The sequence below is a fragment of the Mustela erminea genome, chromosome 12 (genome assembly GCF_009829155.1).
Source record: "Mustela erminea isolate mMusErm1 chromosome 12, mMusErm1.Pri, whole genome shotgun sequence".
NCBI classification, from domain to species: domain Eukaryota; kingdom Metazoa; phylum Chordata; class Mammalia; order Carnivora; family Mustelidae; genus Mustela; species Mustela erminea.
The window spans coordinates 33861726-33876463 of NC_045625.1; the positions used below are offsets into that span (position 1 = coordinate 33861726).

At 42.0% G+C, this 14738-nt stretch overlaps 1 protein-coding gene across 3 annotated transcripts in view; it reads right to left on the reverse strand.

Moving 5' to 3' along the window:
- FRMPD1 (FERM and PDZ domain containing 1) overlaps positions 1–14738 on the reverse strand; it is a 142093-nt gene that overhangs the window by 29443 nt on the left and 97912 nt on the right. For all 3 annotated transcript variants that reach the window (XM_032306636.1, XM_032306637.1, XM_032306635.1), the window contains exons 3-5: positions 7296–7453; positions 6345–6447; positions 3490–3535 (exon numbers count right to left, since the gene is read on the reverse strand). In XM_032306636.1, coding sequence (XP_032162527.1) covers positions 3490–3535; positions 6345–6447; positions 7296–7453 — 307 coding nt within the window. The remainder of the gene's footprint in view (positions 1–3489; positions 3536–6344; positions 6448–7295; positions 7454–14738) is intronic.

Genomic DNA, 14738 nt, shown 5'->3' on the forward strand with positions numbered 1-14738 from the left:
CATATTTATGTCAAACATCTTAATCCTACTTAGGTGGGTTTTTTCCCTATTTTATTTCCAAGAAATAAAAACAAAAAACGGGGGGCGCCTGGGTGGCTCAGTGGGTTAAAGCTTCTGCTTTCAGCTCAGGTCATGATCCCAGGGTCCTGGGATCGAGCCCCGCATCGGGCTCTCTGCTCAGCAGGGAACCTGCTTCCTCCTCCCTTCTCTCTCTGCCTGCCTCTCTGCCTGCTTGTGATCTCTGTCTGTCAGATAAATAAATAGAGTCTTAAAAAAAAAACAAAAAACAAAACGGTACTTGTCAACAATGAGAAGAGACCGCAGTTTCCTTGCTTTTTTAGTGTTTTGAACTTTTGAGACCAGAGAAATGTAATTCTTCACATAATCAAATAGCTGTTCATTGTGCTTCTTCCCACTCCCTCAATAGTTAGGAATTCTTTCCATAAGCAATGGTCAGATAGACACTCATCCATACTGCTTATGTATTAATGTTTTTTCAAAAAAAATTTTTTTTAAGATTTATTTATTTGACAGAGAGAGAGAGATTACAAGTAGGCAGAGAGGCAGGCAGAGGGAGGGAGGAAGCAGGCTCCCTGCTGAGCAGAGAGCCTGATGTGGGGCTTGATCCCAGGACCCTGAGACCATGACCTGAGCTGAAGGCAGAGGTTTAACCCACTAGCCACCCAGGGGCCCCATTTTAATGTTTTTTTTTATAGGTAATTATTATTACATCAAATGGTGTGATGAGACTATTTTTTTCAAATATTTAAAGAAATATCCTAGAATGATTTTGTGAATAATTATCTTTTCTTCCAGTGATTTGGGATGCCATATTTTTCACAAACTAAATTCTTTTTTTTTTTTAATTTATTTATTTGATAGAGAAAGAGAGTAAAACCGGGGGGAGCAGCAGGGGCGGAGGGAAGGGAGCCCAATGCAGGGCTTGATCTCAGGACCCTGGGATCATAACCTGAGCCCAAGGCAGATGCTTAACCACTTAACTAATGGAGCCACCCTGGTGCCCCTCACATACTATATTCTTTTTTTTTTTTTTAAAGATTTTATTTATTTGACAGACAGAGATCACAAGTAGGCAGAGAGGCAGGCAGAGAGAGAGAGAGAAGGAAGCAGGCTCCCTGCTGAGCAGAGAGCCCGATGTGGGACTCGATCCCAGGACCCTGAGATCATGACCTGAGCCGAAGGCAGAGGCTTAACCCACTGAGCCACCCAGGCGCCCTCACATACTATATTCTTATATATGTACCTATTCTAGGACTTTCTATTTGATTACACTGACATGTCCAACCATTTCATCAATATCATACTGTTGTAATTATTTTAGCTTTATTAGTTTTAAAAAGGGTTATACCAGGGCCATCCTCATTATTCTTTTTAAAAATTTTTAAATTTAAATCTTTTTATTTTATAAAGATTTATTCATTTGAGAAAGAGAGTGAGGGGGGAGGGGGAGAGGGAAAGAGAGAATCCTCAGGCAGACTCTCCCACTGAACACAGGGCCTTGAGCCTACCACCCTGAGATCAAGACCTGAACTGAAATCAAGAGTTAACCACTTAACTGACTGAACCACCCAGGCACCCCATTATCCCCCTTTTTTTCCCTTGATAAGGGATGTCTGGGTGGTTCAGTTGGTTAAACATCTGCCTTCAGCTTGGGTCATGATCCTGGGGTCCTGGGAACCAGCCCAGAGTCAGACTCTCTGCTCAGGAGGGAGCCTGCTTCTCCCTCTCCCTCTCCCTGCTATTCCCCCTGCTTGTGCTCTCTCGCTCTCTCTGTCAAATAAATAAATAAAATCTTTTTAAAAAAAGATTTTCTTGATAATTCTCACTTAAATAAACTTTGCCAAAGTCCAAATACAAGTTCCATTGGGAGTTTGAATTTGCAGTAAGAATATACATTAATATGAGAATAACCAATGTATTCATAACAGTCTTTCCACCAAAGAACATGGTATGTTTCTCTTTCTATATTTTAAAAAAATGTTTACATCCTTCATAATATTCTACTTTCTTTCACATATGGTCCACCTATTTCTTTTCCTTGCAGATTTCCTTTTTTCTTATTTTTTCCCTTAATGAACAGATTAAGATTTGTTTATCAAGTTTATAATTTTTGTTTTCCAAAGTATCATTTAGATTTTGATTTCTCTCATTTTTCTTATTCTGCCTTATGTTTGTTTTATAGTCTTTTCTTCCAACTTCTTGCACTAAATATTCACCTGATCTACTTCCTTATTCAATAATAAAATCACCTAAGGCTATACATTTTACTCTCGAGTATAGCATTGACTGCACATAATTTTTAAAGAGTACACTTCTAATTTTAAATTTTCTTCTAACTAGTCTATAATGGCAGTTTTGCTTTTCTGTTTGACCCCATCTTTGCTTGGGAGATTGCATTTTTATTTCCAAAAGGCTGGACAGTTTTAATTAAGTTTTTGGTAGTTGTTAATTTCTATTTAACTATATTCTAGAAAAGTGACTTATATAGTTTCTTATTTGGGGAATTTATTGAGTTTTCTTGATAGACTGGTAGGTGGTCAATTACATTAGATTATTAAGTGCATTACTAAAATTCTCCATGCCCCTATTTATTTTTTTTATCTTTATTTGGCCAAGGCTAAGAGGTATGAATTAAAAAGTCTCTCAGGGGCTCCTGGGTGGCTCAGTGGGTTAAGCCGCTGCCTTCGGCTCAGGTCATGATCTCAGGGTCCTGGGATCGAGTCCTGCATCGGGCTCTCTGCTCGGCAGGGAGCCTGCTTCCTCCTCTCTCTCTCTCTGCCTGCCTCTCTGCCTACTTGTGATCTCTCTCTGTCAAATAAATAAATAAAATCTTTTAAAAAAAAAAAAGTCTCTCAGAATGAGAATTTTCTGTCAACGCTTTCTCCTTGGTAGTTCTTTCTCTTAGGACTTGATTATATACTTTTCCCTGTATCACAGAGAAAGGGCTCCTTTGCCTGTGGATTTTAGGATTGCCATTTCCTCCCAGCACACCATCCATGCCACACCTTGCCTTGTGATGAACTCAGGGCTGATAAGACACTCACATCCAACAACTCACTTGGTCCTCAAAATAACCCATTAGAGAGACAAGACAATTATTGCCATCATCACTGTCTTACAGAAATGAAAACTGAAAGTTAATGACTTGCCCAAAGTCATAACACAAACTTATCTTAACGCTTGCAGTACGGTGCCCTTGTCATCGTCCCGCCCTGCAAAGTCTAGATCTGTCTTCTTGGCTGCACCAAAAGTTCTGGAAGCCTGGGCTGACCCATACCTGTCTCTCCTCCATAGCACCGACACATCGGCTATCTTCAGGCAACAGTGACTGCCCACCCACTTGCTGCCTGGCTGCTGTCCCTTCTGCCACTTGCCTTTCCTGTTTATGCTCTGAGTGATATCCTACTAGGGATTTGGGGCCCTGGGGCTGAGAAAGGCAAAACTAACAGGACATAGAAAGAGATTTACCGACGTGCAGCGAACAACTGTGATTGAAAGAGAGTCTTCAGCTTCCCTGAAAAAAAAAAAAGAATAAAAATAAAACCATTTCATGACTTTAGATGATGATGATGATAATAATAATAATAATAATGATGTGTGTGTGTGTGTGTGTATGTCAGGGTCAAAAAGACTGGCAGAATTACAAAGCAGCCTAATTTGCTTCAGCTTCTTTGGCTCAGCAACATTGAGAAAGATGAGAGGGAAGCAAGGGTCCGCAGAGGAGCTGAAGCAGTCTCAGAGAGCCCACCCCCGACCGTGAGGGACTCTTCAGACACCTGCCTCTACCATCTAGTCTATACCTACAGCCACTTAGTTAAGTCACTTAGATTTAATTTAGTCTTTATGATGGGGAACTCATGCAGTTGGTATGACCACTCGGCTAGATTTATGTCCAAAAAAAATTTTTTATGGGAAAACAGAGCAATAACACAGAAAACTTAGTTTGCTATTCAGCCAACTTAGACTAAACATTTCACTAAATTGAATAAATGAATGTGGATCACATTTATCAGCTAAAAGCCAGCCAGCTTGTGGTGTTGGGGCACACAAAATCAGTGCGATGAGTCGAATCATACATCAAGATACTAGACATTTCTGTCTTGTCATCATCTCTTATATATTCTCAAAGTGAGAAAAGTCAACTAGACACTGGCCCAACTTCCATTTTGTATTAGAGAACAGAACTGAAAAATCAATCCATCTTTCCTTTTCCTTTGCCACTGCTACATAGAGAAGCTGTTTGCAAATAATTTCATTTGACTTCTTGCAATATGAACATTTAGGACAATTGCTGCTGGTATGTTGCTTCCTCAAATGGGTAAAATCAACTTGCGGTTTCGAAGTGTCTAGGGATTGCCTCTTTTCCATTTTATACAAGAACAGGCCTTTCCCAAGACAATCCACAACAAACCAAGGTCCAAGTGCTCTCAAAAGGACATTCAGGTCTCCCAGATATCTGGAGGGAGTAGAGAGGTGCTGTTGTGCCATGTTTTCCTTGATTTTTTCTCTTTATATGTGGCAATGGCCCTGGGAAATAAGCTTAAAAAAAATGGGATTCCTGCAGTGTATGACAGAGAGCACAGATTTATGGCACCCATCAAGTCACAGCTCTGCTGAGGAGTCCTCAGTGCCTCCTTATTCTACCCAGAGACTGACACCTGAACTTGCTGTGTCAGCACTCCAGACCCTTCACCACGTGGGCCTCGCTTCCCAGAACTTTCCTCTAGTAGGCATCTGGTGCCTCAGGCAAACTGACCCCACCTGGTAATTCCTGCTTATCACTTCTATGCCTGGATCACCCTTCACCTCCACTCTTGTGGGCCAAATTCTACCCAGCACTAAAGGTACAGCTGAAATCCTTCTGGACTCCTCTGTTTTGTCAAACCCAGTTTCCCCAAAGGCTGGAGGAATCTGTAGCCATTACAGCCCCTTTCCTCTGCTACTCTTGAAGCAGTGTCTGCCCTCAGCCTCACACAGGTGCACCCGAGAGTCCGAGTCCATACTCTCAGTCTGTGGCGTGAGGGGAGTGCCGTCCCCTGGCCCCACAGGGCTCCTTGCTCAGGTGCTCAGGAAACAGGCCCGGTTCAATGTTACCCGCACACCGACATTCTGGCCTACAGCTTTAAACTGAGAATAATTTTGCTTGTTAGTCAGAGTTTGATTTAGCCTGGCAGAAATATTAGCTTCACTGAAAATCTAAACTTAATTTGCGAGCACTGATCATCTTTGAGAGAAAATCACTGGATAATTGAGAAACCAAACATCATGATTTCTATCACCATGCTTCATTTTGTAGAAACAAAATCATCAAATCCCATCGGGGGGCTGTCCCACCCACACAACTTATCCTCTGGCAATCTGGAAGCAATATCAGGCTTGGTTGAAAGGACACTATTTTCTACACTTTGATGGATTCTCTGTAAACTATAAGCTGTGTCTCTGTGTCTCTCCACAGAAAGACTGTGTGCCTCCTGAAGGCAGAGACCATATCCTGCCTTTTCATTTTGTCTCACTCTGACTTTGTCCTTCTTACTCATCATTCAGTATGTGTTGTCCACAATAGGCCCCCAGAAATGAAAACCACCCAATACCACTCACAAAAAAAAGGCATAATAAGTATCTTTAAGTTGGCTTTCGTGTAACTCTATTTCTCATGTCTCTTAATTTAAAGTCATCAAAAGAGTGTTGAATGACCAACTGAAAAATGGCGGAGGCTGTAGGGGCCTACGAGATGTCTGTCAGCCCTCTTCACGCCTATCGCTGACCTTCTTCTGTCTTAAAACCAGGGTCAGCAATCACTGACTCATTCAACTGAGCACTCACTGTGTGCTGGCTCTGAGGGAGATCACGGTCTAGACAGAAAGTGAGGCGTTGACACAAGTCACGATGCCACTGGACAGAAGGTGACCTCTGCCATATCAGTGAAACTACAATATACCAACCAGGCATTTAAGAAGAGCTATCGGAAGGGTTCAAGAAGAACTGACAGATTTAGCATCACTTTAGTCCAATCTTTGGCATACACTACAACAACCCTGGAAATCCTCACTGGGTAGAGCCTGTGTATTATTCTTAACCCCACCGCCTGCTGTGCCTCGTGCAGTGCCTAGCATAGCAGGGGGCTGTCCCCCATTCCATCCCTTCTCTGGACAGATGACACACAGTGACGGAGACCAGATTCTCAAACAAGGCTGCTGCCTCCACTTCAAGGAGAAGAGGACCCTACTAAAGCCCTGGGGGAGATCAATTATGTCATTCCTGTCACCCGTCTTTCTGCTGTGATCATCTGTGTGACTCTGCGGGTAACGGAGGCAATTTAGTACCTCAGTATATTGACTGCTCGTTCACAGGAAAGGCTTTCGGCAGGCTCGTTGTTCATTTGGAGGATCTGATCACCGGGGAAAAGCTTGCCATGAGCAGAGCCTCCTGTTGGACAGAGAAGAAGTAATTGGTGTTCACGCCAGGAGGGCCCAGGCCCTTTGTGTCACTGTGGTATAACCGAATGGGTGGCTGCTCCAGTGCCCTGGGCACCAGCTCACCCCCCTTCCTGCCCCCCCACCCAGCTTTGGGCTCACAGGGATCTATTTTCCTGTTTATAAAACGTGAATAATGTATCTATCATCCATCACCTTCAAGGGATAGTAGGAGACTGTCTTGAAAAAGAAAACTAGCAGAAACCCCCAGAATCAACAGAGCTAGCCATTTATTGCATTCAAATCTAAAGAACTCTGGGTGTGTGTGTGTATAAACTGAAATCAGTAGATTTTAACTAAGTCCAGATCTAACATCAATACACAGCTAATGTATGGAAACAAATACTAGACATTTCCAGCCTGCTCTTCTTCGCCTTGATAGAGCCTATATCTTACAAAGACTCAAGTGAAAACAAATCAATAATTTCTATTACTCTCTGGCCAGCAACTCTCCCCAGCTCGGAGCATGCAGTGTTTCAGGGAAGAGGGCCAGCTGATTCAAATACTGTCACTACCCCGAGACTGGCTAGGGAGCCACGGGTGGGCAAAGCCCTGCTCCAGGCCAGCAGGAACCTGGGGCTCCGATCAGCAGGTGAACTTGGGCTCCCCCCACCCCCAGCACCAAAGAAAGGTACAAAGCTCTAGCCAGAATTAGGTCAGAATTAGACATGCCCTTTCTAACTCCCTGGGGTAGCATTTTTGAAATTATGTTCTAGGACAGAGAGATGGGAAGAGATCCGGGGCTATTTCTCCCCCTCCGGAAAAACCAAACTCCTTTCTTGCTTCCCAGTCCACCCCTACCTGCTGTGACAGCCACCACCGTGAGGGGAAGGCTCTCAGAAATGTGAAATCCGTAGTCCTGGAGGAGGGCATCTTTGTCTATTTTTACTGTGTGTTTCACAGGCGTGAGGGTCTGGATTGGGATCCCGGGGGTCCCATCAGCTGCAGCAACTTTAGCCCTGGAAGAGAAGGAGTATTATAAAAAAAGAGAGAGAGAGAGAGAGGACTGTAGGTAGTGGTCAAAACTGGGACAGCCCTAGGCATCCTGGAGGAGGGAGATGCAGCACGGAGAACACCCCCAACACTCCTCTTGACAGAGCTAAGTAAGGCACAGACACCGGTGCATGGAACATCCGGTTGAACACAGCACCAGTCTCTAGAACAGAAGTCGTGAAGTGCTCTGGGCACTCAGAGAAGGGGGGAGAGCAGTTCTAACTTTGAGGGGTGTGGGATAAGGGATCAGGAAAGCATTTGCTGCCTGGAAGACGGGACATTCGAGCTGCACCTTGAGAGATGTCGAGGGTATATCTATGCATCCCAGGTCCTGGCACAGAAGACATTCAGTAGCTGCGGCAGAGTGGATGGATGCAAGGATGCGGGGATGCAGGGGGGTGGGGCCGGGGATGCAGGGGGGCGGGGCCGGGGATGCAGGGGGGCGGGGCCGGGGGTGTGATGCAGAGACACAAGGAAGCAGGGATGCAGGTACACGTGGCCAGGCATCAGGCAGGAGGCAGTGCATCAGTAGAAGTACAGAAGAGGAAAAACAGGGACTGTGAACAGGAAGGAGGTATTGTTCCATTTGGGTGTCTGAGGCTGACTAATTCCACAGATGGATAGTTCCTTTGGTGATTTTGTTTGTTCGTTTGTGCTTTCGGATGAATTCCACTTCTCTTTCAACTAGGTAACTGTGAGGATTCCAACAGGAAATCCCAGAGAGTGAAGATTCCCCCTAGAGTGATCTTTAAAAACATATATGTTCTCTATAAATCTAAGAGCAGGTAAGTTGAAAGTTTGTATTTTCTTTCTTTCAAAACCACAAGTCGGGAGCTATTTCTCATTTGTCTGTGGCAAATGACTTTTCCCCCCTGCGAGTGGTCCTTTCTGAGAAGGGTTAAATGGGGACGAGATGAGGCATTTACTGTCATAATAAACGACAGAATGTGGAGGAGTAACAGCTCCCCAGGGGCTCTGCCGTTAAGCCCTATCATTTATTCTCATCCATTTACCAAACACTGTCAGGAACTCTGCTTAATGCAACAGGACCTCACTTATCTGAAAATCACATGTCAGTGATAATGGATCTCAAATTTTAACAAGGATCGGGGAACCCAAAAACTTGCTTCAGGGAGCCAAAATGTATGAGACAAACCCAAGTACAAGACCTCATGCCCATTATCCATCAAGGAGCGCCTCATACCCCAGCTTAGAGTTGATTTAAACTGTCTGACCGGATGATGACCTGACCCAGCCGGCTTAGAGACAAAGAGAGGATTTCTCCTACACAAGCACAGGGGTCACACAGAGAAGCATTTGCAGAGGGATCTAATGAGAGGGAAGAAACCGAAAACTGAACATGTAGAGTGAATAAAGCCAGTAGGCATCCCTGATTAAAAAACAACACAAAACAAAACCTTAAAGCTACGAAAGGGCCTTTCTAAATAATAATATAGTATACTGGGTACCAAAAATCACATTTATGTTCTTTTTACAAAGAGCAACAGGAAGGATACTCTAGACATTTCTAGTATTTAACATGGGGGGGGGGGCAAAATGCACATGATAGTTATCAGAGAAGGAAAAACAGTAAGAGGCATAATAAACACAGGAAATGGAGAAGTCCCACTTGTTTTTAAACAGACGATGATAGTACACTAGAAAATGATCAATAAAGAGGATTGCTGGCGTAAAAAAGATTAGCAGTTACAGGATAAAAGCACCAAACAGCCTCAAAAAGCCATCACTAACTCATTGAAATAGATTAGTTGAATGTGTATTAGGAGCCAGGCTCCATACCTAAACAAATACATACCAAAAACACAAGCAACAATGAAAACACAGATAAACTGACTTCATCACAATTAAAAACTTTTGTGCTTCAAAGGGTGCAATTAAGGGACGGGCTGGGTGGCTCAGTCGTTTGAGCATCTCACTCCTGTTTCGGCTCAGGTCATAATCTCAGGGTCACGAGATCAAGTCCCCACACCCATCTCTTCACTTAGCTTAGCGCAAGTCTGCTTGAGATTGTCTCTTTCCCTTTCCTTTTGCCCCGCTCCCGGCTCATGCTCACATGTGTTCTTTCTCTCTCTCAAGTAAATTAAATAAATCTTAAAAAAAAAAAAAAGGACACAATAAAGAAAGTGAAAAAAAATCCACAGAATGAGAGAAAACATTTGCAAATCATATATTTGATAGGGACCTTGCAGTTAGACTATATAAAGAATTCTTAGAACACAAAAGAAGAGTGAATCAATTAAAAAGTGAGCAAACGATTTATGTGGACATTTCTCCAAAGAAGACATACCAACAACCGTGAGAAGAATGGCAAATCAAAACTGCAATGCGATACCACTTTATACCCACTAGGATGCCCATAATCAGAAAGACAGGTCAAGTGTTGACGAAGATGTGGAGAAAATGGAACCCTGACATCGTCTAGCAGTTCCTCAAAAGACTAAACGTTGAACACCATATGACCCAGCGATGCCACTCCTTTGTATATCCCTAAGAGAAATGAAAACATATGTCCACACAAACTCGCACACAAATGTTCATAGCAACAATATTGATAATAGCCCCAAAGTGGAAACAGCTCAAATGTACATCAACTGATGAAATGACCAAGAAAATATTCCACGGCAGAATATTATTTGGCAACAAAAAGGAATGAAATGCAAATACATGACATAACAGGGATCCACTTGGGACACATTCTAATACGTGAAAGAAGCCAAACACAGAAAAACATACACTGTGTGACTTCACTTACGGAATATGTTCAGAATAGGCAAATCTATAGAGACAAGTAGTGGTTGCCGGCTGAGAGAAGGAGAATTCTGGGAGGGAATGGGGAGCGATTGCCAATATATGAGGTTTCTTTTTAAGGTGAAAAAAAATCTTCCAAAATGGATTGTGGTAATGGTTGTACATCTCTGTGTATGCACCAAAAAACAATGAATTGTATGCTTTAAGTGGGTGAATTGTATGGTAAGAACATTGTAGCTCAATAAAGCTGTTTAAAATAAGATAAATCAGTTTATTTTTTAAAATATTCTATTTATTTATTTGAGAGAAAGAAAGAGACCACGAGTGGGGGGGGGGGAGGGGCAAAGGAAAAGAGAGAGACAATCAGACTCCCTGCTGAGTGCAGAGCCAGACACTGAGTTTGATCCTAGGACCCCGAGATCATGACCAGAGCAGAAGTCCAAAGCTTAACCAACTGAGCCACCCAGGCACCCCAAGGTAAGTCAGTTAAAAAAAATAAGATTCTATGGGGCACCTGGGTGGCTCCATGGGTTAAAGCCTCTGCCTTGGGCTTAGGTCATGATCCTAGGGTCTTGGAATCAAGCCCTGCAACGGGCTCTCTGCTCAGCTGGGAACCTGCTTCCCCCACCCTCTGCCTGCCTCTCTGCCTATTTGTGATCTCTCTCTCTCTGTCAAATAAATAAATAAAATCTTTTTTAAAAAGTTAAAAAAGATTCTGGGGGGAAACTGGTTACGATACAAATATATGAAAAATGGGCATAAGTATATAAAGTAAAATACCCAGATTTCACATGCTCAAAGCAAGTGAAATGACAACTTACACATAAAGAAATAAAGTCAGTAAATAACATGGAAAATGTATAACCTTATTAATTAAAGCACAATTGAAAGAGTTACAGAGTACTATTACATGTCAACTAAAGCACCAAATATAAATAAAAATAATAAAGCCCAACATGTGTGGCCTTGGGATTTAAAGCTGACCATATAAATTAGCTATTCAACCTCTCTAGAAAATAATTAGGGAAATTGTAACATGAATGTAAAATTTGGTCATTTTCTTCAACTTTCTGTTACCATTTTGACTGCCATTCCTCAAAGTAATAACCTCAAAAAAAATTATTATTTGTATTAGAACATGAGCTCCTAAAAGACAAGGGTAGTATCTATTTATTCTGTGTTCCCCAGGCCTAGTAAAGTCCCAGAATAGAGTGCTTCTTAAATATTCAAATATATTTATCATAGCTACATTTAGAATAGTGGAAAAATACAAAGTAACTCAACAGAGGATAAACCAAGCATAACAAAGAATTACTCCAAGACTCTTCATCAGTGAAGTATCACAAGCCTCAGAACTTTAGACAGACATGGAAACACAGCTTAGAACATACCCTTTCAGGGCAGGGCATCCTCTAAACTATAGTTCAGATCCCCCTTCCTACGGGAGAGCTTGAATTATTCTAGACCTAAATTCTCTGAGTGCTGAGGAAAGATCTTTTGCCCACAGGAAGCATTTGTGCTTACTAGGTAAATATGTGAGCAAAATACTGTACACAGAAAGCAGGATACAAAACAGTACTTGAAATGACTGGCAAAGATGAAAATGTATACATAACCATTAATAAATAGCAGACAACTTGAATGTAAGTAACAGAGTTCAATATTTGTCATTTTCCTTTGTTTGCTTAATTGGCAATACAGCTCAGCCCTATGACTAACCAGGACGCATCTTCTCCACGTCCCAGAGCTCAGTAAATGGTATCACGAGGACTCTTGGAAATCATTCTCGACTTTATCCTGCTCTTATCCCTACCATCTGATCAGTCACAACACCAAAAGATCTCTAAGGTTGTCCATTTCTGTCTCCTCAGTCACCCTTCCATTTCAGGCCATAGATTTCTCCAGTAGTCTCCAAACTGGTCTCTTCACTTTTCACTTTTGTCTCTCCCAAAAACCTCTCCATCCAGTACCCAGACTGATTTTACAAATGTAACCCTGATCGATGTCTCCCTTGACTGGACTGCCTCATCCAAAATCCTTGATATGGCTTAATACAGCTCTGGCCCACCACTCTAACCTCAACAACCAAGTCATTCATTCTCCTGATATTCTTGTTCTAGCCAAATTAGTCTCCTTTGACTTCCTCAGATACACTGGCCTTTGCACAAGCTCTTCCCTTTACCTAGAATCCCCCCCTGAGCGCCATAACCCCTTACAGCATACACTCTCCAGAAATTTACCCAACATGCTCAACCCCTACTCTATCTTCTGCTTTGGGCAGAACTATCTCCTTCGGTTGAATGCACCCACAGAACATGCACATCTCTTTTAGAAATATACATAATATTTGCAATGACCAATGTGAAGTCTCTTGTCCTCTCTAGACTACAATTTGTGAGGCAAAAACCATGTCTTTTTTTGTCCCATGTGCCAAACTCAAAGCTAGGCATAGAATAAGGCTTACTAACATATGACCAATAAAAGAAAAGCAAACCATACCACAGGGTTAAAATAGAATCCATATGGATGCTTTTCAAATGGGTAGTCTTCAGTTATCTGATTTTTTCCCTTGAGAAGGGTGCGTTCCTCAACAATGGTAGACAAACAAGGCCCCACTGTGTTGACTTATCCCTGCATGGTATCAGTGGCTTTGGTCCAAAGTCTGCGTTTGACATTTTTCCCGAAGGCCACGTTTCAGCTTTTGTTTGGAAAGGGATTGCTTGAGAACATGACCAAACTGTGGCTTCTCCTCACAAAGACTGTTTAATATTGGACAGGGAGCTGAAGGAAATGCTCTCTGCAGCTAAATTTCCTCCTCTGAGGCATCTTACAAATACCAGATTGAGCACTGATAATCCAGAAACTTATTTCTGGTTCCCTTTGTAATGGCTTCAAACCACACATCTGGGGTCATTCTGATGATTTTACATTGGGACAGCAGAAGACCTGTGGCTCCGCTGTGGAATGGATCTAGCCCACAGCAGGACTAGGGGAAAACAACAACATGTTACTTTCATCATGAAAGTAGCTTCATGGACACAAATTCTGTATTTTATGGGTCATTCATTCATACCAAATTGACCAACACTGGAAAAGGAAAAAAATACCACATGGAAATAGCTTATGCCTCTGATATTCTCTGGCTTTTTATCTATTCTCTGGTATATCAGAAAATATATTTTACTTCTATCCTGTAACAACAAATCCGAGTTCCAGCAGGATGTGGAGAAACTATTTTGAATCTATGTTTAACACTGTATTAGACATTGAGCTTGAATGAGTTCAAAAGCTAAAGTGTGGTTTAAGCTGGATTTTTAATCTAAGGTTGATTCAAAGAAAGCAGAAATACAGGGAGGAGTCCCCTCCAGAAAGAAAGATAGCACGGAGTCCTAATCATAGGACTTTGCTTATGACAGTTTCTAGGGACCATCCAATGAAGGACTGGGAGTATGTGCTATAGGGCCAAGGCCTACCATTGAGAGAAGCAATTATTCTATTATTACTTCAAAAAGGAGATTCAGAAGATGAGGGCAGCTCTGAAAGTGCAGTGCCAGGGCCTTCCAGCCTGTTCTCAACCTTCCCCCTTTTGCCCATAGGTCAAGAAGCAAAAGTTGACACCTGAAGTGGCCTTTCTACATCATTAGGAATATTAGAAAGGCCAAGGAAGGCCATGTCTATAATGGGTAAATAGTCCTCTCATGGTTGTAGTGAAGAAGTACATTTGGAAAACACGCAAAACCAACAAGGAGGGCTCCTGACACGAAGACAGCACAACGCCGGTGCACAGGCACACAGGTAGGTGTGTCCATGTGTGCCTGTGTGGATGTGTGTGCACATGTGCATGTGTAACACGGGCGTGTGTGTTCATTAATATTAAGATTCAAGGTAAGGTGAAAGAAATCTTTTTAAGTCCTGAGGATAAAACCCAGCACCAAGCACCAAGCTGTGTCAGGCCCTTCATGTTTCTTTAATCTGGTTCTATAAAATGAATACTTCTAGAAGAAGCATAAGAGAATTCAGTAAATCTTATGCTGGGTTGTTTCAATAATACAGTAACAGTGTTCTAAAGTTTATGTGCAGGAATTGTAGGTAAGGGTAAAAAAAAATGGAAAATTTAACACAAGGGTGTGAAAATAAGCAGATCAATGCTACTGAATAGTTAGTCGTTAGAAAGAGATCCAATTTCCAGCTCACAGAAAGAGAAATTTCACAGATGATAAAAAGAAGGGCCATAAATCATCAAAGAAAGGAAAGATCACTCACAGTCAATGGTGAGGCAAATAACTACTTACTGTTTGGGGAAAAATCAAGTTAGATCTTTATTTCATAACCTAAAATAAACTCTAAATTAAAGAATTAAAGATGTTTAAGCTATTAAATAAAATAAGTAATTAATTGAATTAATGATGGGCTGAAGATTGTCTAAGCTTAGAAGCAATCAAATAAATTGTTAAGAGAATACCATTTAACTACATAAAAGCT